At 43.5% G+C, this 25,240-nt stretch overlaps 1 protein-coding gene across 1 annotated transcript in view; it reads right to left on the bottom strand.

Annotated features, from left to right (window-relative positions):
* The window catches only part of slc60a1a (solute carrier family 60 member 1a), a 45,008-nt gene extending 21,435 nt beyond the window's left edge, over positions 1-23,573 (bottom strand). Inside the window, exons 1-3 of the mRNA XM_078546200.1 lie at positions 23,311-23,573; positions 3,780-3,978; positions 453-695 (exon numbers count right to left, since the gene is read on the bottom strand). Of these exons, the coding sequence (XP_078402326.1) occupies positions 453-695; positions 3,780-3,978; positions 23,311-23,537 (669 nt within the window). The 5' untranslated portion in view covers positions 23,538-23,573. The remainder of the gene's footprint in view (positions 1-452; positions 696-3,779; positions 3,979-23,310) is intronic.
* Positions 23,574-25,240: the final 1,667 nt, after the last annotated feature.

The following is a 25,240-nucleotide window of genomic DNA, read 5'->3' as shown; positions in this document are numbered from 1 at the left end:
AAATTCCCTGGGTTAAGTACAGATTGTCGGGTAATTTATTCATTTCATGTTTGTGGTAGCTCGTACACGGATTGGCTGCCATGTTTCCTGCCTTTAAGAAGGAACTGGATCAGTTTCTGATTAGGACACAGATTGTATCATTTAGATTAAAAATGTTTTCATAGATAATACTTGCTTCCTGTGATCCCGTTCAATCACTTGATGGGATTAGAGAGGAATTTTCCAGGGGCTTATTTCCCTTTACAAGCCCTGGGTTTTTTTTCTTGGTTTTTTTGCCACCTCCATGTTTGTGGGTCGGACTGGAGGTGAAGGGGAGCAGCGAGGAGTGGGGGATGGGAGATGCCATCATGGTGAATGGGGCAGGCTTGATGGACCAGCTGGCCTTTTCCTGCCCGTCCTCATCGCATGCTTGTTACAGCTCATTTGCCCTTATTTCCCGATATTTTACTCACATTGATCAGAGCCATGATCCAGAAGGCGTAGGACACTTGTGAGATGACAAAGCCATCAGTCGGCAGAACGAACTGGGTCTCATTCACAACGTGGTGGGGGACCAGGGTTTTTCGAATGTGTGTCAAGTCAGAGAACGTCCCATTCGCAGTCAGGTTGTTCTGTATACAGTTCCTTTCGGAGAGGAAGGGATCGGCAATCATGGGGCTCAGGAACGCGCCAAAACCAACGCAGAAATGGAGTACCTGTTAGCAAAGAGAAAAGGAGGCCACCAGGCCAAGCCAAAAGTTTCCATCATTCAATCAATTAAGAAAGAAGGAAAGCACCCTTATATCATGAGGCCATCTCAAGGCATCATGAAATACACCCCAATCTGAAGAGTCATACGGACTCGAAACATTAACTCTTGCTTTTCTCTCGACAGCTGCTGTTAGACCTGCTGACCTTTTCCAGCATTTTCTGTTTTTGTTACACCCCAATTGTGCCTTGGCCCAAAGGTAACTTTATGCGTCTCTCTCTGTCCAGGAATTTCGTAACAATCAGAAACTCCAGTGTAGTCAGATGAACTGCACGTAAATCTGCCTATCGGTGTCCTGTAATTCAGCTCGTTTTCATCCCAGGCTGTCCAGCAGAGGGTTATCAAAAATAAAACAGATCTGACTGGAGAACTGGATGCCCATGATTGACATTGGGAAACTTACTGGAAGGTATAGTGTTAAATCGCTTGCCAACTATAGGCAAAATAGAATAGGTAAGTTGGTCAATTTCTTTTTATTCAAAATACCATGGCCTTTGAATTGAGTTCTGTTTTCTACAGAATCAAGCAAATCACAAAAGCATGGAGAAATAACTACATCTACATAATATTTACTGAAATATATATAATAATATAACCCAAGTTCAGGCCTGTGCATTGGGTTTTATTGTTGTGGCTTTAATTGCCAACAGAGTTTGTCCTTGGCTAAGGGGACAAGCAAAATTAAGATCCATTACTAGCTCCAGGTTACTTCTTTTAAAATGGTTCATTCAAATTACCATTATTACTTTCGATAAACTGCCAGCGCGAAAGGATTTGATATGAAACAGAGGCAGGTTCGAGTTAATTTATGAGTCCTCTAGAACCTCCCATGAAAATCAAACAAACCTTGCTCTACCTCCAACCAGAGTGATCCAGGTTCATAAACAAACCGTAATTTATTGCCATTCCTTCCAGGCAAGCACAATGCACTGAGGTTTAGCCCTCCTGTCGTCATTCCACGGAGCTTAGGGACTGTGACGAGGTTTGTTGTTCGGCTTGAGGAGTCAAGACTTTCACAAGATTGGATCAAGAAGCAGTCAGGTTTAATGCTTGATGTGCACCTGCTTGCACCCTCCCACCTCCGTAACCTTGAGCTTATCTAAAACTCTACTGCTTGCTTTCACTTCAGTTTCTACCACCCCCTGTGCCAACTGAGGGAGGCTGGCTCCCAGATAGCAACACTTCAAATTTAAAATTCTCATTCTCGTGTTCCAAGCCCTCTATAGCCTGGCACAGGCTGTCTTTATCTGTCTTTATCTCTGTAATCGGCTCTAACCCTACAACCCTCTGAGATCTCTGCACTTCTCAAACTCTGACCTCTTGCACATCCTTGATTTTGATCGTCCCATCTTTGGTGGCCATGCCTCCAGCTGCCTAGGCCCTAAGCACTGGAATCGCCTCCCTCTCTGTTTTTAACACGTTGCTTAAACTTATCTCTTTGACCAAGCTTTTACCTGTAATAACACCTCCTTATATGTTTTAGTGTCAAATTTTGGTTGAGGACGCTCCTGTGGTGTGTTTGAGTGTTTGTACCTCGTTACTGGCGCTATATGAATGCAGCTTGTTGTTATATGCTTTAGGAGGGTCTTGGATATGTGAACAGGGTGCAATTGCAGTCAGAGGGCAGCCCCTTATTCCTGATGACCGTGGATATTTTTAGAGTCATGTGACCTCAGTGTGGAGGGAGAGAGAGAGCTGCAAAGGCACTACTGTTCCTGAAGGGACAAGGTTATTGAGGGCACACATGGATGGTTGAAGCAGGTGGGTTTTATAAAAAAAAATACAATGGTTCATCATTGGCCCAACTAGCCTTCTGCATCATTTTCCTGCCTTTACAGCCCTTATATACACAACAGCTATCCAGGGCTGCTGGCCATTGAGCTGTATATAGTAGGGACAAGAAGATTCACTCAACATTTCAAGGTCACGTTGGCATTGTTTTCTATCTTTTTCCATCGAGGTTCTCATATGCCTGTTGTGCCAGTTGAGCAACTTTCTTCTTTCCTCCCACCATCGGTACTGGTCTCAGTGTGCCCAGCATGGCCCAGTGGGTAACATTCTCGCCTTTAGGCCAAAGGATCAAGTCCCATTCTGGAAACTCAAACGCACCTCAGTACAGTTCTGATTAATTAGGCCAAACAAAATACAATTAGCCAAAGGCTTTGCAAGGTCTGCAGGCCCATATCCCTCCCTCGTTAATGCTCTTTAGGGAGGGAAATCTGCCGTCCTTACCTGGTCTGGCCTACACGTGATTCGAGACCCACAGCAATGTGGTTGACTCTTAAATGCCCTCTGAACAAGGGCAATTAGGGATGGGCAATAAATGCTGGACCAGCTAGTGACGCCCACATCCCATGAATGAATTTTAAAAAATCAGCACCACTAAATACCAACTTAACTGCTTGTTCATTGTGTGGCACTGCTGTGCTCCAAATAGCTGGACACAGGCATCAAGTAGTTCATTGTGTTTGGAGCAATTCGATAAGTTGTGAAATTTAAAATTATAGTAGTGCGACTATGAAAAGCGGGTATTGATAGAATGACTCCACTGTTAAAAAATTGTTACTTCCACCATTGGTTGAAGATGATATGAGTGCAAACTCAGAGGGACTGACAGGGTAGGTGTGGAGAAGCTGCTTCAGCTGGCTCAAGAATCTAGGACGAGGGGTCATAGTCTCCAGATTACGGGTCGGTCATTTAGGACTGAGATGAGAAATTTCTTCACTCAGAGTTGTGAATCTTTGGAATTCTCCACCCCAGAGAGTTGTGGATGGTCAGTCACTGAGTACAGGCATGACTGAGAGCAACAGATTTTAAGGTACCAGGGAAATCAAGGGATATGGGATAGGGCGGGAAAGTGGGGTTGACCTAGAAGATCATCCACTTAATGAACGATGGATTAGGCTCGAGGGGTATAGCTGCCTCCTGTTCCTGTTTCTGACGTTCTTATGCTTGTGATCCTACAGAAGATGAGGATCTAGTCAAATGAAGCCATCTGAAGACTGACAGTGCCCGGCTAGTGTGCGCTGACCTGCAGGAAGACAGGCGAATCCTTCTGGTAGATACGAACTAGTTGCAGGTTAGCGATGGTGTCAATGCAGCCCATGGCAAGCCCAGCCACAGCCAGAACGAAGGCAAGGATGATCACACTGTTGCAGAAGGGGATGATGGAGAACACAACTGATATCAGTAGAGTGGAGACAAACAGAGCACCCAGAGAGCAGGAGAACCTAGTAAAGAGAATAAATAGGAAACCATTATTAAAATACATGGGAGAAGGGGTGGGTTTGCAAATAACAGGGGTATGGTTCTTGGACTATATAATGGCTTGATGGACTGGACAGGTTTCACTAATAAACGTTATTACAGAGAGCTTTTCAGATGCTACATGTTCGATCAGGACCCTCGTCAGGAAGCCCCGCCCCAGATTACCCGCGCTTAGGGTTCATTGGTCACAGCCTCCAAGAACATCATGTGACCCCTGATAGACAGCAGGAGAGGCTAGACCTTCAGTTACTACAGACTATTATTGACGAGGTATACAGACACCTCCCTCCTCTCCCCTCCTCCCTGTCAAGAGAAACAATCCTATGTAGGTGATCAAATGAATATTCAGGAGATGTATGGGTCAGTAAGTGATATAGCCTTGAGATAATAAATGTACATTGGATACCGTTATCCCAATTTAAAAGCAGACTTCATTATATGCAGGTATCTTTTAGATGTTTAAGTTGAAAATATATATGAAAGCGTGCTGATATGCTTCAGGCAATTGTAGCAAATGCAAGCATTCCTGATACACCTTTATTCTGGACTCATCCACCAAAGGAAATAGTGTTTCTCGATCTTCCTCTCTAGGAGGCATCCTTGATTATTTGGCGGTCTCCAAACCATGGCTTATGCTGTGATTTTACCACAGGGCAGGCCCCAAGTCTACCTCAGCTGGAACAGGGATCAAACCCCCCAGTGTTGCCGTTATTCTGAACCACACACTAACTAGCCTCCCTCTCTCTATATACACTATCCTTTAATGATCCTATATACCCTAATCATTCTTTTTTTCATTTGTTCACTGGATGTGGACGTCACTTGCCAGGCCAGCATTTATTGCCTATCCCTAGTTGCCCTTGAGAAGGTGGTGGCATTCTGCCTTCTTGAACTGCTGCACTCCATGTGGTAAATGTATAAAAAGTCCATGTGTAGTTAGGTCACAGATCAGCCATGATCTCATTGAATGACAGAACAGACTCAAGGGGCTGAATGTTCTACTCATATGTTCCCACATCCCTATGAGTAAACAACTGTGATTCAGCCAGCAATGCTCAGATCTACCTTTGCTTGTCTGTAAAACTCTGCACAAAAGGGTCGGAGCCCCAGAAGATACATGTTAAGAGGACAGTGTGAGAAGTTTTGTCACTTGTGTTCCATATGGACATTCCAACTGATACAAGAGTATTAAAGAGCCCAAGCAACATTACAGATTTCTTCCTACATGCAGATAGAAAGAAGAATAGCCCCTTGTGCCTGTTTTGCTGTTCAAGTAGACCGTGGTTGATTTGTATTGTAACTCCATCTAGCTATCTTGGTTCCATAACCCTTAATACCCTTATGGAACACTATCACTCTCAGTTTTGAAATCTTCAATTGGGCCCCAACCTCAACGTTAGGGGAGAGAGTTCTCTGCCCTAAATTTCCACCACCCTTTATGTGAAGAAGTTCTTCTTGATGTCACTCTGAACACCTTAGTTCTTATATTAAGGTTCTGCTCACTTGTTCTGGACTTCCCCATCAGTGAAAATAGTTTCTCTCTATCTACCCTATCGACTATTTCAACCATATTAAGAACGGAATTAAGTCACATTTATCTCAAAGGATTGGAGTTCCCTCCATTGCCCTGTCGATGCATTCTCAATCATAATAACTTGCGGCATAAAACAATTCTCTTCATCTCCCCTCTGGTTCTTTTGTCAATTACCTTAAATCTGTGCCCTTTGATTACCCACCTTCCTATCAGTTGAAACAATTTCTCCCTGTCTACTCCAACAAGCACCTCATAATTTTAAACACTTCCATCAAATCTCTCCTTAACCTTCTCTGTTCAAAGCATCCACCCCCTTTAGTACCTGTTTCAATCAAGGTTTGGTATTAGTGTATCGAGATGATAGTTTGGGATGGCTGAGATACAGACAAAGCTGAGGAAGAGATTACACCCACTTTTCTCCATTCTGATATAATTATGCTACAGCAAGTTAGGAACAGGTAGGAGCAACAATGTACTTTTGGCTCCCAGTCTGGCAACACCTCGATTTCAAAAATCCCACATGGCCTTATCCCTCTCTCACTAACCTCCTCCAGCACTGCAACCCTCCGAAATATCCACAATCCTCCAAGATAGGCCTCTTGAGCACCTCCAATTTTAACCACTCTATCAATGGTGGCTGTACTTTCAGGTGACCAGGCTGCAAGCTCGGGAATCCCCTCTCTGCCTCTCTAGTTCGGAAGATGCTCCTTATAGCCTACCTTTTTGACCAAGTTTTTGTTCATTTGTTCTAGTATCACTTTGTGACTCAACATCATATTTTGACTGATTAGGCTCCTGTGAAGCGCCTTGGGGGCTTCACAATGGTAATGCGCTGTATAAACACAACTTGATGTTGTGGCTATTTTGCATAAAGCAGGCGATCGATAAGCTCTACCTTTACAATATCTCTTCTCTAAAGCAACTGCTTCTTTTCCCTTGTGGTAATGAAGTGCAAACCAGTTTGAAACCAGTCAAGGCCTCAGGTTGTGTATCTATATGAAACATTCAACATGAAAATCGGAGAGCAGTAAAGGGAATCTCTTTAACAGGCAACAGCCTAGGACTAAGCATACAAAACAACAGCTAATTTCAGACATTTTCAATAGGAATGATTTTTTTATATCCATTCATGGGATGTGGGCTTCGCTGGCTGGGCCAGCATTTATTGCCCATCCCTAATTGCCCTGGAGAAGGTGGTGATGAGCTGCCTTCATGAACTGCTACAGTCCATGGTGTAGGTACACCCACAGTGCTGTTAGGAAGGGAGTTCCAGGATTTTGACCCAGCGACAGTGAAGGAACTGCCGATATATTTCCAAGTCAGGATGGTGAGTGACTTGGAGGGGAACTTGCAGGTGGTGGTGTTCCCATCTATCTGCTGCCCTTGTCCTTCCAGATGGTTGTGGGTTTGGAAGGTGCTGTCTAAGGAGCCTTGGTGAATTCCTACACTGCATCTTGTAGGTGGTGCACACTGCTGCTACTGTGCGTCAGTTGTGAGTATGTGGTGCCAATCAAGCGGGCTGCTTTGTCCTGGATGATGTCAAGATGATGTCTTCTTGAGTGTTGTGGGAGCTGCACTCATCCAGGCAAGTGGAGAGTATTCCATCACACTCCTGACATGTGCCTTGTAGGTGGACAGGCTTTTGGGAGTCAGGAGGTGAGTTACTCGTCGCAGGGTTCCTAGCCTCTGACCTGCTCTTGTAGCCACAGTATTTACATGGCTAGCCCATTTCAGTTTCTAGTCAATGGTAATCCCCAGGATGTTGATAATGGGGGATTCAGTGATGGTAATGCCACTGAACATCAAGGGACGATGGTTAGATTCTCTCTTATTGGAGATGGTCACCAGCGAACATCCCCACTTCTGACCTTATGATGGAAGGAAAGTCATTGATGAAGAAGCTGAAGATGGTTGGGCTGAAGACACTACCCTGAAGAACTCCTGCAGTGATGTCCAGGAACTGAGATGATTGACCTCCAACAACCACAACTATCTTCTTTTGTGCTAGGTATGACTCCAACCAGTGGAGAGTTTTCCCCTGAATCCCAGTTTTTCTAGGGCTCCTTGATGCTACACTCAGTCAAATGCAACCTCCTTGACACAGGGAGGGGGTGGGGGAGGGGGGACAGTGAGAGGAGAATTTTCATGGGGTTCTCCTGACCCTCTGGCATAACTTCAGTGAGAAGTTGATGGAAATGCTGGAATAATGACAGCAGATTGGGACACCCCACCTGTGGAATTGCTGGGCAACAGAAATTTGAGTATTGCTGAAAAAAGAGGCATGTCGAAACTTTTTATGTTGCACTCATCAGGAGTGCATGTACACATTACATCTGCTTCAGCGAAACAAAGTGAGTGACAGCCATTTACTGACTCATTTCTCAGAACAATGTCTTGACCAATCAGAATCAAGTTGCCTGGTTTAAATTTCAAACAATGCTTGTCAGTTAACTGTCAGTCACTATCATTGGTGTATTCTCCATGGTAACACCTCTACCAATCAGGGTCTACTTGCCGACCAATCAGCACTCTCTTTGCATGCAGTATAAATTGTTGTTTTCCCCTTATATTGGTATTGTTGCAAAGTATCCTGATGAGTGCATGACGAAAAGCTTTGACACATCTCTTTTTTCAGCACTACTCAAGTTCAGTACTACCAAATGATTATTTGCACAGAATTTATTACAATATGGTGATCAGATCATAAACATGCATTAAAAGATGGGACTTGCACTTTGACAATGTCAACCGCAACTCAGTTGGTAGCACTTATGCCTCTGAGTCAGAAGGTTCTGGGTTCAAGTCCTGCTGCAGGAATGCAGCATCAAATTCAAGGCTGACACCCCAGTGCAGTGCTGAAGTTGGTACTGTCTTTCAGATGCGATGTTAAACTGATGTCCCATGTGCCTGCTCAGGTGGGTGTAATGGATCCCATGGCATTGGCATTATTTTGAGGAGGGGTGTTCTCCCGGGTGTCCTGGTCAATATTGGCCCCTCAATCAAGAACAGAAACAGATCATCTGGTCATTATTACATTGCTGATTGCTGTGGTTATATTGGTGGCCTTGTTTCCCACAACAGTGACTACACTTCAAAAGTACTTGATTGGCTGGTAACTGCTTTGAGATGTCTAGTGGTTGCGCAAAGTGCTAGATAAATGCAAGTCTTTCTCTCTTTTCATCATGACCTCAGGATATGGCAAATCGGTTTAAAGCCAATGAATTACATTTTGAACAATGCCGTGGTGTAAGAAATACAAGAGCCAATTTCCATACAGCAGGATCCCACAACTGGTAACTAACCAGTTTACCTTTTGTTTTAGCAATGCTGGTTAGGGAATATATAATGGGCGTACGCCTGGGGAGAATCCCCTGCAATTCTCTGAAATAGTGCCATGGGATCTTTTCCACCCACCTAAGTGGTCAGACGGGACCTCGGTTTAACCTTTCACCCGAAAGACAGAACCTCCAATGGGCCAACACTCACTCAGTACTGGCACAGAGAGCGTCATAAACCTAGATTACTGTGTGTGCTCAACTCTTGGGAATGAGGCCTAAATGTGCAACCTCCTGACCCTTTATTGTCTGTTTGCCCACTGTTTCCATCTCCCACAAAAGCACAGCTGGATTGAATTGTACTTTCACAAGGGATTACTGGGCCAGAAGGATTCGCAGGGTACAGGAATACTTTGAAACCAGCTATTGTTAAAACATGCATTGAAATTCCACAATAGTGACTCATTAAAGTGAACAATTATTTCAATCAACATGATTTACCCAGGTTTATATTTAAAAAGCTCGGATTTATGATTTGCAGTGATATTTGTACGTCAAGGGTTTTGATGGTAGCGCTAGTTAGCAGCTATACAATGGAAAGCACATTATTACTTTATTTGTTAAATCATGTGCAGTTAAATCAACAATCAAAAACAAGTCATTATCAGCTGGGAACTGCACACAAATCACTGAAAGGACAATTGAAGGATATGTTATATTTAGTCGGGTTTTATGCAAGAGTGGCGGGGGTGGGGGGTTGTAGTGGGAAGGGGAGACGAGAAGCAGTCTGACCGTGAATGAGACAAACAAACAGAATCTGCATCTATTTTGTTCCCTAATCAGATTAAATGGGTCTTGCATTTGTATTGAATTGGACTTGTATCATACAATGTGACATTGGTATTGTTTAGAAGAGAGGAACCTGGCACAAGGCAACATAAGGACTTGCTACAGGATGCACCTGGTAATAGGAGACACACTGTGGGGATCCTGATCAGACCAGTGAGGGTTAGACGAGGGGTTGAGTAGAAATAGTTAAGATGCTGCATGATCTGAGAGTATGAGAGTCAATCTTAAATATAACACCCTGTATTTATATGGTGCCAATAGCGTGAGAAAACCTTCCAAGGATTCACAGAAGCATATTCAAACAAAACTAGTAACAAGCCAGAGGCAGTCATTAAGGTAGGTGACCAAAAGCTTGTAGTCAAAGTGGAAGGTTTTAAGGAACGTCTTAAAGGAGAAGAGAGAGGCAGAGACATTTTAGCCAGGGATTTCCAGAGCCTACAGCCCAGGCAGCTGAAAGCACAGCCACCAATGGTGGAGGAAAGGAAGGTGGCGATGCACAAGACGCCACAGTTGGAGGAACAGAGAGTTATCTGAAGATTGTTGGGCTGTAGGAGATTGGAATGGGAGAGGTGAGACCATGGAGAGATTTGAACATGAGTAGGCAGAAACTATATCAACATTGAAGATTAGATTGGTGAAGGAAAAGAGGATAGAGGGATGCAGGAAAGCAGAGGGTAGTTTATTTAGAACTAATGGCTTGCAACTGCGGGGAGGGGAGGGAAGGGGAGGCGGGGGTGTAAATGCTGACAGGCATGTTTGAAACAAATGATTTGTTTTTGTGTTATAACTTCTCTGTAGTATACGGAATTCCCCGTGAGCATGAATCCACAGGACAAAAGTTGCCTATAAAACAGAACCACTGATGGGCCACAAGCTTCGGTAGGGGAATGGAACTAAAACATTTGCACCATAATTAGTGCTCTTCTGTATGTGGAACTCATGCTGGATGTTGTTGGTGGACCATTTGAGACACAATAGCAGCCTTAGAGAACTGAGCAGGAAAGTAATGTTAAGGTAGAAGATCAACAATGATCTTATTAAGTGCTGGAATTGGCTCAAGGAGCCATATGGCCCACTCCTGCTCCTATTTTTTACAGCCCTCTGAGATCTCTGCACGTCTCCCATTCTGGCCTCTTGCACACCTTCAATTTCTATCACTGCTGTGCTTTCAGTTGCCTGGGTTCTAAGCTCTGGAATGAATAGGAAAAAACAGTAAAACTTAGAAATGAAGGATACCAGTAAACCTTGTCTGGACTGGCCTTGTATACATTAAAATGGAACTCCAGTATTACTGGTGCCAGTATTACTGACTTTTACTGAGATTTAACAATTTTGAACTGCTTTTTCCTTCAAAACCTCCCAACTTCTCAACCTTCCCCTCCTCCTTTAAGACGTTTCTTAAACCCTACCTTATCTGTCCTAATATTGTATCCCCTTTGTGGCTCGTAGTCAAAATTTGTTTGATGACACTCTTGTGAAGCACCTTGAGATGTTTTACTATGTTAAAACACACCATATAAGTGCAATTTGTTGTTGGGGTAGTGGAAGGATGCTAATTTTGCTTCTGGCTTCCATTGTGCTTGACATGGGAAGAGTTAATGTAGGCGTCTGCATTAAAAGCAACAACATATCTCAATTCCACCACTCATGATTAATTACAGTTGGAAAAACTTCAGTAATGAATGGTGACATGTACGGTTAAACATAAAGTTCGAAGTTTTGATTACAGAGCATGACTAGGCAGCTAGGACATATTACACATGCCTTCATTGGGTGCAGTATCACGATCACAAAAAAGGATTCTCCTCAGCCTAACTCCAACCATGCAAACCAGAATCCACCCACCAACTGTGCTGAGCCTTGATCTGGTTGGAATCATGGTAATGACAAGGCCATTGACTTCAACGCCTCAGGTCTAAGGAGATGGGCAGAGGTAGGATTGCCAACTCCCCCAGGATTGGCCTGGAGTCTCCAGGAATTGAAGATCAATCTCCAGGCCACTGCTATGGACAATCCTGGAGAAAAAAATCATCGGGACATTAGAAAAGATTGTCCTTTTGTCATTTTCTTTGAATATTTCTCTTTACGCAATATAAAAATATAAACGACAAAAAAAAATGCTGTTTGTCTGACAGTCAAGCATCATCCAATCGGGCAATGAGTCTTTTAGCTCTCCATTAGGAAGGCAGTGTGTCACAAGGAAGGATGTGTTGGCTGACTAATGGCTGGAGTGTGGGGGCAAGGCATGTGATGAAACCCCCAGGAATATATTTAATCATAGTTGGCAAATCTAGTCAGAGGGAAAATCATTGAGAGTTCCTGCTCCTGCTTGCGATGTAACAGCCTGTGCTGTGTGGATTTGGGTCGGTACAGACTGGGGTCCAATTTTAGCTCCAGCCTCTTCTGCAAAACTTGGTTTTCTTTGACTCCGCCATTGGCAATCCTGCTTTCAGCTGCCTAAGCCCTAAAACTCCCTCCCTGAACCACTTTAACTCTCACTAAACCTCCAAAGCCCAACTTAAAACCAACCTCTTTTACCAAAACCTGCACTAATATCACCTTATGCAGCTCAGTGTCAAATATTATTTGATAACACTCCTGTGAAGTACTTTGGGATGTTTTACTACGTTAAAGGCGCCATAAGAATGCAAGCTGTTGTTTAAAGCTGTGATGACACCACGGTGGAATAGCCTGCCAACATTCACTGTCTGGATGTTGAATAGCTAGTTGAGAAGGGCACTGTTATCCATATGCTGCAGCACAGCTTAGCACATTGAGAAAAAGCAGGCAGGAATTAGAGGTTAGAGGTGGTAATGGGGGTGGGTAGGGTGGAATTAAATTAAAGGCAGCTCAGTTTCCAGAATTATACAGCTTTCCTGTGTTGCCATGTTTGTTGGCATCTGCTAGTCTCACTGATCAAGGAAGCATATTGATTATGTTAAGCTAAGACCTTTATGATATATGAAGGAACATCTGCTATTAAGCACCAAATCTCGGTAGATAAATTTAAAAACTGATATGATCCTGTTCGAGCTGGTCAACAAAACAGCAATTAACCACCACATGCTATTGACCAATTAGTAACAGATCAACAGCAAATAGATAATTGTCTTTCCAGGCAAAGTGTTATCTGTTGCATCAGAGGGAAGATGGCACTGGGTGGATTTGCAAATAAATTGATCAATATTCCCAGAAAATGCGGGTCAATCAATTTCTTTTAAAAGAAATTTCAAGCAGAGATAGGTAGGGAAAAAAAGGTAATGGGATATCGAATCATAGAGTCATGTTACAGCACAGAAAGAGGCCATTTGGCCCATTGAGTCTGTACCTTTTTTGAAGTTCGTTCTAGTTAATCCAATTATCCTGTTCTTTCACTATTATCCTGCAATATTTTTTTCCTTCAAGTGCTTATCCAATCCCCTTGTGAAAGCTGATTTTGAATCTGCCTGTCATGCAGTGTACTCCAAACCCTAACTAAACAGGCTTTCCTCTAGGTCTTCTGCCAATCATCTTAAACCTGTGTCCTTCAGTTATCAATCCTTCAGCCATTGGAAATAATTTCTCTTTATTTATTGTATCTAAACTCTTGTTCATTTTAAACATCTCTATCAAATCTCCACTTAGTCTTCTCTGCTTCAAAGAAAACAACCCCAGTTTTCCATAATTGTATTAACTGTAATCCTTCATCCCTAAAACCAGTATAATGAATCTCTTCCATATTCACTCCAAACCCTACACATCCTTCCTAAAGTGGGGTTCCCAGAACTGGACACAATACTCCAGCTGGGGTCAAACTCATGTTTTATGTAAGCTTAGCAATATTTCCTGGCTTTTATATTCCATGCCTCTATTGATAAAGCCCAGGATCCCATATACTTTCCTAAATACTTTGTTAACACAAATGGCTCCTATTGAAGTCCCACCTCTCGGCGACTGTGGTAGTTCAGTAAGTTAGAGGTCAGTCTTTTACTTCAGGGATCTGAGCCAGGATGAAGCATACAATACAAAATCAGGGTTATGCTAAATCTATATAAAACACTGGTTTGGCTTCGGCTGGAGTATTGTGTCCAATTCTGTGTGCTGCACTTTAGATAGGATGTGAAAGCCTTGGAGATGGTACAGAAGAGATTTACTAGAATAGGCCAGGTGTGTATCGTCTTCTCTCATTACAGGTCCTTATATGAAATAGGTTTCACCAGCTCCACCCAATATAAAGCAGCTTAGTCCAAACTAAAAAATAAGTGCATTTGATTCAGCAATAAAACACAATCTTACTCCAAGAGTTGGTGAGATAATAGCGCAAGAACTAGAATAGCATCTATTACAGTATGGAGCACTATGCTGAGATTATGGCAGAGGCATATTGCTGAGGCGGGAAATAAGGGTCTTTAATATGAGCCCACCTCCATGAGTTCCTCTGTTATCACAGTGAATACACATTCAAAAGGAGTTCATTGATTGTAAAAAGCTCTTTGGGATGTCATGAGGTCATGAAAGGTGTTATCTAAATGTAAGTCTTTTTTCTTTGTTACTTTTCTTTTCAGGAAGCGTATGATGTTGGCACTGAATTAAATTAAATGACGAGAGCGATTACACTAACTAGGGTTGTATTCTATGGAATTTAGAAGGTTAAGGGGCGATTTGATCAAAGTTTTTAAGATATTAAGGGTACATAGAGAGAAAATATTTCTGCTGGTTGAGAAGTCTAGGGCTAGGGGGATATAGTCTAAAAACTAGAGCCAAACCATTCGGAAGTGAAATTAGGAAACTTCTACACACAAAAGGTGGTTGAAGAATAGAATCCTCTATGGCAAACAGCAATTGACAATGGATCAATTGCTAATCTGAAATTGGTAGAGTTTTGTTAACCAACCCTATTAAGGAATATGGAACAAAAGTGTGTTAATAGAGTTGAGTCACAGGTCAGCCATTCGTTTAGCGAGGCTAAATGGCCTCCTCCTGTTCCTATGTCCAAAGAGAGCCTGAGGTTAAAAAGAGTTCCATTCCCCAGCACGGACATCCCTTACCTTGATGGGCTTCAAAGTTCACAAAAAGATAACAGTGTAAATTTGCCTAGCTGCTATTCACTTATCGTAGATGAGATACTCAGGAACCAATTCCAAACCCATATGTGGAAATAGCAAAGAGAGATGCTACAGAAAGCTTCCTGAAAGTTATAGCCACCAATCAGGCATCATGGTCTGACTATTCCAACTTTCTTACCATAACAATATGCGCATCAAATTCAAGAGAACAGGAGGAACAGGCAAAATGGATCAGAAATTTGTGTAGAGGAAGAAACAATAGATGGAGCGAACATGCTTTTATCAGGCCTTCTTGCTTTTAAAGGAAGAAAGCATATTTGCACTTAAGAGGATAGGGTATGGTCAATGTAAGTTAGATGTTTCCATTTGCGTGAGCGACCAAAAATAGAGGTCATAAATGCAAGATAGCCACTAATAAATCCAAAAGAAATTCAGGAGAAACTTTAGAACCAGAGCGCGGTGAGAATATGGAAATTACCACCGCACAGATTGATTGAGGCAAACAAACTAAGTCTGGAAGTTAGACAAGTACATGAGGGAGAAAGGAATAGAGGGTGAGATGAAGCACAGTGACTGGAGGCAGGTGTGGAGTGTAAACACCAGCATAGGCCAGTTGGGCCGAGCGGCCTGCTAATGGGCTTTGGATTCTACGTAACATTCTCGTATAAGAATCATTGAATCATGGAATCAGAGAATGGTTACAACACAGAAGGAAGCCATTCGGCACATTGAGCCTGCGCCTCTTACTCAACCCCATCCCCACACACCCCAATGAAGCAGCCTTTATAATCTACATAAAGATTGAAAATCCCATTCTTCACATGTAACATCGGCTTCGTATACTAGCCCTTGGCCCATTTATGACCCTTCTCTGCATTATCTTAAGCACTTCAATGTCTCATAGAAAATAGAAGCAGGAACAGGTCATTTGGCCCTTCAAGCCTGCTCCACCATTCAATATGATCATGGCTGATCCTCTATCTCAACGCTGTACTCCCGCTCTCTCCCCATACCCCTTGATGCCTTTAGAGTCTAGTAATCTATCTATTTCCTTCTTAAATATATTCAGTGACTTGGCCTCCAAAGCCTTCTGTGCTAAAGAATGCCACAGGTTCACTACCCTCTGAGTGAAGAAGCTTCTCCTCACCTCAGTCCTAAATGGCCTACTCTGTAACCTGAGATTGTGACCCCTTTTCTAGACCCCCAGTCAGAGTAAACATCATCCCTGCATCCAGTCTGTCCAGTGCTGTCAGAATTTTATATGTTTCAATGAGATCCCTTCTCATTCTTCTAAACTCTTGTGAATACAGGCCCAATTTCTCCTCATACGACAATCCTGCCATCTGTCTCTCCTGTTGGTTGGCAACCAGAAGTGGACATAATATTTGAGATGCAATTTGACTAGAGGACTATAACGTTTGATAATTAACTCCATTTAGCCACATAGTTCAACGTCCTATTGATATTCTTGATTGCTGTTCGGTGTTGATTAGACACCTTTAGTGTCAATCTTAACAGGATGCACAGCGTCCAGGAATCCTCCAGTACAGAAGAAGGCCATTCAGCCCATTAAGCCTATACTGGTTCTTTGACTAAACTATCCAATTAATCTTACTCCTGTGCTCCTTCCTCATAGTCCAGGAAATTTCTCCTTTGCACAACTATTTCCAATTACAACTTTTGGAAGTTGCTATTGAATCAGGCAGTGCATTTCAGATCAAAACAATTTGCTATGTAAAAATAAATTCTCCTCATCTCTCCCTCGGGTTGTTTTGTGAATCTTAAAACTGCATCCTTTGATTACTGACTCTGTCAGTAGAAACTGTTGTCTCCCCATCTGCTCTATCAAAAATCTATCATAAGCTTGACCACCTCTACTAAACCTCTTCTTCACCTTCTCTGCTCTAAGGAGAATAATGCCAGTTTCTCTACATAACTGAAGTTTGCCATCCATGGCATCATTCTGGAAAATCTCCTCTGTAATCTCTCCTAGTTTTCTTTCAGTTTAGCTACTGCAACAGCATTCAGGTATGTTGTTCATTTTCCTATCTTACGTGTATCACTTTACAAATATTAGCATTAAATTTGATCTCACGTTGCTCTGTCCATTTGTACATTTGTGCAACTTCTGAGCTGCTTCATCTGATACCAATACCTTATCTAGTTTGCTACCATCTGAAATATATTGTGTTCTAAGTGCCCCCTTCTCAGTTCCAGATTCCATTTAGAGTACTACATTCAGTTCTGGGCACTGCACCTGAAGAAGGGTAAACTGGCCTTGGAGAGGGTGCAGCACAGATTCAATACCAGATCTGAAAGGGTAAAATATATGAGCAGACGTTGCACAGACTAGGCTTGTATTCCCTCAAGTATAAAAGATTAATGGTTGATCTAATTGACGTGTTGAATTTCATCAAAGGATTTAATAGAATAGATAACGCAAAGGCTACTTCCTCTGGCTTGGGAGTCTAGGTCAAGGGGGCGTTTCCTTAAAAATAGGGTTAGGTCATTCAGGGGTGATATCAGTAAGCATTTCTTCACACAAAGTGTAGTGAAAATCTGGAACTCTTTTACCTCAAAAAGCTGTTGAGACTGGAGGTCAATTGAATATTTCAAAACTGAGCATGATAAAAATGTTGTTGGCCAAGGATATTAAGAGCTATGGGATTACGAAAGGTTAGACAGACTGGGCTTGTTTCCACTGGAGTTTAGAAGAGTGAGGGGTGACTTGATTGAAGTATATAAGATCCTGAACAGTATTGACAAGGTGGAAGGGATGTTTCCTCTCGTGGATGAGTCCAGAACTAGAGGGCACTGTTTTAAAATCCCTTTTACAACAGAGATAAGGAGAATTTTTTCTCAGAGGATTGTGTGACTTTGGAACTCTGCCTCAGAAGGCGGTGGAGGCGGGGTCATTGAATATTTTTAAGGCAGAGGGAGACAGATTCTTGTTAGGCAAGGGAATCAAAGGTTATCGGGTGCAGATGGGAATGTGGAATTCGAAACACAAACAGATCAGCCATGATCTTAATGAATGGTGGAGCAGGCTCGAGGGGCTGAATGGCCTACTTCTACTCCTACATTGTATGATCGTAAGAAGGATATATGGTGTCAAAATACAGATTGACCATGATCTAACTGAATGGTGGCAGGCTTGGGGGGCTGAATGCCCCACGCCCCCCACCAGCCATTCCTATGTTTCCAGTGTCCTGATAATGATCGGTGGTATAGATGCTCTGACACACAATGTATGACTCTTTTTAAAGGCAAAAGGTCAACTTGTCCAGCAAGTTGCCACAGTGGAGCCACTGCAGTCACCAAGCACACAGTGCAATCAGTACATTGATTAAACTGTTGTGTTGCACCATTGGCATCTACCATGACACACAGAAGTTACAACACAAAGTCGAAATAGCCTGTGTCTGTATTTATCCTGCATGCAAGAAAATAGCTCTAATCATAGTTACCCATCCTGTACTTCAACTCAACCAATGAGCACACTGCATGTCCTGGCAGAGATGTTAGTGGGAAGAGACTGGGACTGAACCTGGCTTCTTCCTGATTTGTATGGCTAAGGTACACTGTAATCACTAACAGAGGTATTAAAGGGAGTTTTCTCCCTGTGGAGATCCTTAATATTAGTCAAATACTGTGAAGTTGTTTTGGACAACCTGTGATTATTAAAGGTGCTATGTCAATGCTAGTGGAATGCACTTCCTGAAGGTAATAAGACCAGATTCAAAGAAAAAATGGCTTATATAGTGTCTTTCAAGACCTCAGGATGTCCCAAAGCATTTTACAGCCAATGAAATGCTTTTTGAAGGGTAGTCACTGTTGTAGTGTAGAAAATGTGACAACCAGTTTGCACACAGCAAGCTCCCACAAACAGCAATGGAACAATGATCAGGTGATCTGTTTTAGTGATCTTGGTTAAGGGATAAATATTGACCAGGACACTAGAAAGATCTCTGCTACCAAAATAGGGCTCTAGGATCTTTTATGACCACCTGAAGGGGCAGATAGTGTCATAATTTAAAGTGTCATTCAAGAGATGGCACCTCCAAGAGTGCAGCATTCCCTCAGTACTGCACTTGAATGTCAGCATGGATTGTGTGCTCAAATCTCTGGAGTGGGACTTTGAAATAGAATTGGATATATCTTGAAACGATGACATTTGCAGGGCTATGGGAGGGGGAAGAGCAGGGGAGTGGTCAGCCCTTTCAAAAGTGAAATATTTTTATGCTGAACCTGTATAGGACACTAGTTACACCTCAGCTGGAGTATTGTGTACAGTTCTGGGTGCCACACTTTAGGAAGGATGTGAGCACATTGGAGAGAGTGCAGAAGAGGTTTACGAGAATGGTTCCAAGGATGAGAAACTTCAGTGATGAAGATAGATTGGAAAAGTTGGGACTGATCTCCTTGGAGAGGAGAAGGCTTAGAGGAGATTTGATAGAAGTTTTCAAAATCATGAGGGGGCTGGACAGGGTAGGTAGGGAGAAACTGTTCTCCTTCATAAAAGGATTGAGAACCAGAGGGCACAGTTTTAAAGTCATTTGCAAAAGAAACAAACGCAATGTGTGAAAAAAACTTTTTCACATAGCAAGTGGTTCGGATCTGGAATGCACTGCCTGGAAGTGTGGTGGAGGCAGGTTCAATCGAGGCATTCAAGAGGGCATTATCTAAATATCTAAATAGAAACAATATGCAGGGCTACAGGTAAAAGGTAGGTGAATGGCATTAAGTCATAATGCTCATTCGGAGAGCTGGTGCAGATGCAATGGGCTGAATGGCCTCCTTCTGCCCTGTAATAATTTTGTGATTCCGTGTGGCTCTTGGCTTACATCCTCCATGCAGTTCACACACACGGGATGGGGCAGCGAAAGTAGTGAGGTTTAATCTGAGTCTGCCTCAGCCTATTAGCTGCTGAGGTGCTCAGCCATACGTTTGCTACCTCCACGCTCGTTTATTCTGCTGCTTTCCTGGTCGATCTCCCATCTTACCCCTGTAAACTGGAACTCATCCAAGACTCTGGCACCTTTAACCTAACCCACACCAAATCCTATTCACCCATCAGCCTTACTCACTGGCCTCCATTGGCTTGCAGTCCAGCACTAGCTCGAATTTAAAATTTTCATCCGCATGCTCAAAAGCCTCCTTGGCCTTGCACACCGATATCTCTGTAACCTCCTTCAGCCCTACATTCTCCCAGGTCTCTGCACTCCTCCAATACTGGCCTCTTGCGTATCCCTGAATTTTATCACTCAACTATTGACGCTTGTGCCTTCAGCTGCCTGGGCCCTAAACTCTGGAATTTCCTGCTTAAACCTCTCCGTCCCTCTCCTCCATTAAGACATTCCTGAAAACCTAACTCTGGCCAAACTTCAGAATACAAGCCCTAGTGCTGGATCAGCATTGAATGCTTGTCTGATTGTGTTTCTGTGAAGCGCTATGGGACGTTTTGCTACAATAAAAACTCATTATGCTCTGTTCAATCTCCCGTTAGCTTTCACAGCTTTGCTGTGACAACTGTCCTTTCTCAGGAGAATTTGGACATTTCCAGCGAGTTGACACCACAGGCTGGCTTCCACCGGCAGTGGCAGCTTATCGGGAAATTGCTGGTGCAGCGCCGGTCACTGTCTGCCTATGGGTCTGTGTACTGTGCACATAAAATTGCGGGTTCTTGGCAGGTTGCTAGCTACATGCAAGTGTTTAACACGGAGCCTTATAAAGTTTCACTTTTTTCACATGTCCTGTTCCACTGAACGCCACTCACTTACTGTCTCCATCTCAGGTGTTCCTTTTTCCCCAGTTCATAGGCTTTGAAATCCTCAGCTTCAGCTTCAAGTTCATCATGACCTTTGCCCACTTCATCTCTGCAATTCCCACCAGCATTTTGTCCAATGGCACACCCTTCAGCCTTCTGGCTTCCGGCTTCCGGCTTCTGCCCTCGCTCATTGCTCCACCGCCGACAGTGAAATGCTATCCCCTTCAGCCCCGCCAGCTGGAACTCCCTCCTTAACCCTCCTTCTCTTTACTCCTTCCCACCTTTGCAAATCTCCTCAACCTCGTCCTGGTTCTCCTACTTGGCTCAGCTTAAAATAAAAATCACTCCTTTGGCCAACAGAAAAGAAAGATTTGCTTTTACATAGAGCTTTTCAGACACCTCAAAGCGCTTTGCAGCAAATGGAAGTTCTCTTTGAACTGGGATCACTGTTGTTATGTATGAAAAACAGCAACCAATTTGCGCACAGCAAGCTCCCATAAACAGCAATTTGATAATGGCCCGGTAATCTGTTTTTTTATGATGTTGATTGAGGGATAAATATTGGCCGGGACACCAGAGGCTAACTCCCCTGCTTTTCTTCAAAATAATGCCATAAAATCTTTTACATCCAGTTGAGCAGGCAAATAAGGCCTCAGTCTAGCATCTCATCTGAAAGACAGCACTTTGTGCAGTGCAGCACTCCCTCAGTACTGCACTGGAGTGTCAGGCCTGATTTTTGTACTGAAATGCTGGAGTGGAGCTTGAACACAGCACATTGTAACTCAAAGGCAAGGGCACCACCAGCTGAGCCCTGGCTAATACTTTGAATTTGTGACCACTCCAGAATCATGCCTGCTCCGGGTTCTGGGGCCAGAGTTATACCTCCAGTCCTAAGCTGTCTATTTAAATGTAAACTGAAAGCGGTTAACACCTTTCTGTTTACTGAGTCAGCACAGACACAATGGGCTGAATGGCCTCCTCCTGAGCTGTTACCATTCTGTGATTCTGTGAGTCGCAGCTGAAATGTGACTTTAGTTACTTTACTGGTTTTGCAAAGAGTGTTCCTGTGCAAAAGCTCAAATTTCCTGGAAACAAAGGCAACGCAGCTTTAAAAGGCCAAAGGAAACCATGTCCAGGGTGGTAGAACATTTAGCAAGTTTGATGATCTGGTCTCAGGGACAAGAGAGGTGTCTCTTTTGATTTAAGCAAAACAGGTTTGATTGTCAACTTAACCTGAGGACGTGGACTAAACATCATTTTTTATTTGCAAGTGGATTTCTGAAAGTAGCACTTTATGCTCCCAAAAGTTATAGGACGAATATACGTCCCCTGTAAAATAGAGCTTCTTAAAGCATCATTCTACACGCCAAATAGATGTGCAGTCTTGTTCCTGTTAGCATCAGTCAAACCTTTGTAATACTGCAGTTGTAACCAGAAGTCAGATAGATATATGTGACAAATCACCATTCCATAAAACACAGCATTTAAACCCAAACTCATTGGCAAATTTCTAAAAGTCAACAACAACCTGGGTTTACATCGATCCTCTATTGCAGTAAACCATCCCAAAGTGCTTTGTCTGAGTATTATCATACTAACATCTGACACTGAGCTACATAAGGAGATATTGGGACCTGTGAGCAAAAGCGCGGTCAAAGAAGTCGATTTTAAGGAGCATCGTAAAGGTCAGGGGAAAGGGGCTGAGAGGCAGAGAGGTTTAGAGTGGGACTCCCAGCGTTTAGGTCCCAAACCACCAATGGTGGAGCAATGGGGCAAAACTCTTAGTCCTACATTTACTTGTGCCCTCACTATTACTAAATGGGTTTATTTTCCAGTATCCGAGTTTTAGGAAAAGTCTTCTATCTATAGTAGCCCACTCAAATGAGTCCATATCACAACAGGGGGAATGACAATAGGGATTAAACAGAGTATAGCCAGCCTTCCCATCCCTCACCCTCCGTAAACTTAAGGCTATGCTAAACTCTGCTGCCCATGTCCTCAGTCGCACCCAAGCCCAATTCCCCAGCACCCTGCAGTCACTGGTTTGCTTCCTGGTTAAGCAACACCTGGATTTATAAATTCTCGTCCTGGTTTTCGAATCCTCCCATGGCCTCCCTCCTCCCCTATCTCCGTAATCCCCTCCAGCCTTGCAATCTTCAGAGATATCTGCCCTCTAATCGCTTGAGCATTCCAGATTTTAATTGCTCCGCCATTGGGAGCTGCACATTCAGCTGCAAAGATCCCAAACTCCAATTCTCTCCCTCACCATCTCTACCTCCCTCTCCAACTTGAAGTCACTCCTTGGGACCTGCCTCTTTGATCAAGCTTTTGGTCACTTGTCCTAATATCTCCTTGTGGAGGAGCTTGGTGTCAAATTTTGCTTGATCATGTTCCCCTGGAGGTCCCGAGGACCATTGGGTTAAAGTGGGGGTTGGGGAGTAACAGATTAAATTGCATAATGTGATCCCCGAAAACAAGCATTAATTTTTTTTTTCATAAATCTATAAATGGCATTTGACCTATTCAATCGGTAATAAATCCCTAAACCCGGATTATTGAACAGAATTCAACAGAAACAACAATCCCAAAAGCAAGGTAAACCCCAGAGAGGTCGGAATCCCGTGCAAAGAGAAGTCAACTTGATTTATGTAGGCTTTGTAATCCAGTTCGGATGCTTGTAAACTTAATACATTTAAACTGGCAAAAAGCCAATTGTACACTCAGAAGGACAATACAACCGCCGAGTGTGGGAACATATTAACACATGAGAGAGAGAGAAAGTGCGTTAAAATCAGGGGCTAATGCAAAACCAGTTAGTGCCTCACGTTTTCTTGAAGACCCCACCAATGATGGTTCCGACAAGGACGCAGAAGTTCTGTGCAAAGAAGACCCAGGTGATCTGTTGCAGACTGGAGTGGGTCTGGCAGCGGAGGTCGAGCAATGTGGGACCCAGGAAAGCCATGCAGAGCCCGAAGGAGCAGAAAGCACTCCACAGGGTCAGGGTGGGCTGCAGGTTGCGCTTGAACAGCCCCCAGCGACGGTCATCCCACATCTCGGAGCCCAAGGCAGAGGGAGTGGAGAGGGCAGGTAAACCAGCAATTCAGCCCAACTGATGTTTGACTAAAGCTCAACTGGAGTCAGCTCAACAAAGCTAGACTGCAAAATGCCCCGACCGGCACTGAGTCCTGAGCAAGTACAGCTGTCTTGGGCTGTTCTGCACAGGATCTGCTGAGAGATTCAGACTCCACCTCTTCACACAAAAGCAGATTCCGAAAACAGCAGCCCTCTGCTTTTTATACTCTCCCTTCAACAGGTATTAACTCTTTGCTCACACACCCCAGTGCATCCTACAGTAAGGACTTTGCACCGTCCCAGAATAATCTGACCCAACCCACCCACCCACCCACCCTAACCCCTGGGGTGGGGGGCACAATGTTAAATTAATGGTTCACGCGGCCGCTTGGGGAGGGAGTGAGTGAACGGGTTTCTCAGTGAAGTATTGGGCAATGTTCCGAAGTTTGCGTCGTAAAGTTTTATTAGACTGTTAGCGAGTTCGGTTAAACGCAGTAGGAATAGTTAATGTTTCTTCAGGTTGCTCATCAAACGTGGTAAAAGAGCAAGTTACAAGCTTAATGCTGTTTTTACCCCTTCTGGAGAGTGTGAATGGGTTCTAGGTAAAGAGGGAAGTCATTCAAGGTGGCTCAGTTGGTGTTACTCTGAGTTACAAGGTTGTGGGCTCAAGTCATACTCCAGTGGCTTGAACACTAAATCAGGGCTGACGCTTCCAGTGCAGTGCTCAGGGAGTGCTGCACTGTCCCAGTGCTGTCTTTTGGATAAGACCAAACACCCAGTCCCCCTCTGTCCTCTCGGTTACATGTAGAAGATCCCATGGCAGTAATTCAAAGAAGAGCTGGATTCCCGGTCAACATATACCCCCTCAACCAACAGAATTAAAACAGGTTATCTGGCCAGTATCAACAGTGGTGTTTCTGCGAGTTTTACACTCATTTATTAAACATTGGCATCATTGGCAAAGCCAGCATTTATTGCCCATCCCTAACTGCCCTTGAGAAGGTGGGCGTGAGCCACCTTTTTAAACTTTCAAGTCGGTGTGGTGTAGGTGCACCCACAGTGCTGTTAGGAAGGGAGTTCCAGGATTTTGACCCAGCGACAGTGAAGGAACGGCGATATATTTCCAAGTCAGGATGGTGAGCGGCTTGGAGGGGAACTTCCGGGTGGTGGTGTTCCCATGTGTCTGGTGCCCTTGCTCTGCGCAAATTGACACTGCATTTCCCACATTACTACAACAATTGCACTTCACTGGCAGTTAAACACTCTGAGGTACTTAAACATCTCAAAAGATACTTCACTGGCTGTGGAGGGCTTTGGGATGTTCTAAAGTCTAGACCGATGGTATGTAAATGCAAGGCCTTTCTCCGTCTATTGACGTTTCTGCAGAATATTTGACAGGAATGTTCCTTTTTAAGCAGGTAATGTGTATTGTAGCTCATTTCCTGTGTTTGGGCACCACATAGGCAAATGTGTTCCTGGATTAGAGAATGTTCCTGGTCTGTGTGACCCAATTACCATACTATTTACCTACTGAGTCAATAAGAGAGTTTACTAAGATAAAAGCAAAAAACTGTGGATGCTGGAAATCCAAAACAAAAATAAAAATACCTGGGAAAACTCAGCAGGTCTGGCAGCATCTGCGGAGAGGAACATACTTAACGTTTCGAGTCCATATGACTCTTC

Source organism: Cetorhinus maximus, chromosome 8 (genome assembly GCF_964194155.1).
Source record: "Cetorhinus maximus chromosome 8, sCetMax3.hap1.1, whole genome shotgun sequence".
NCBI lineage: Eukaryota > Metazoa > Chordata > Chondrichthyes > Lamniformes > Cetorhinidae > Cetorhinus > Cetorhinus maximus.
This window is presented reverse-complemented; position numbering and strand designations above follow the sequence as displayed.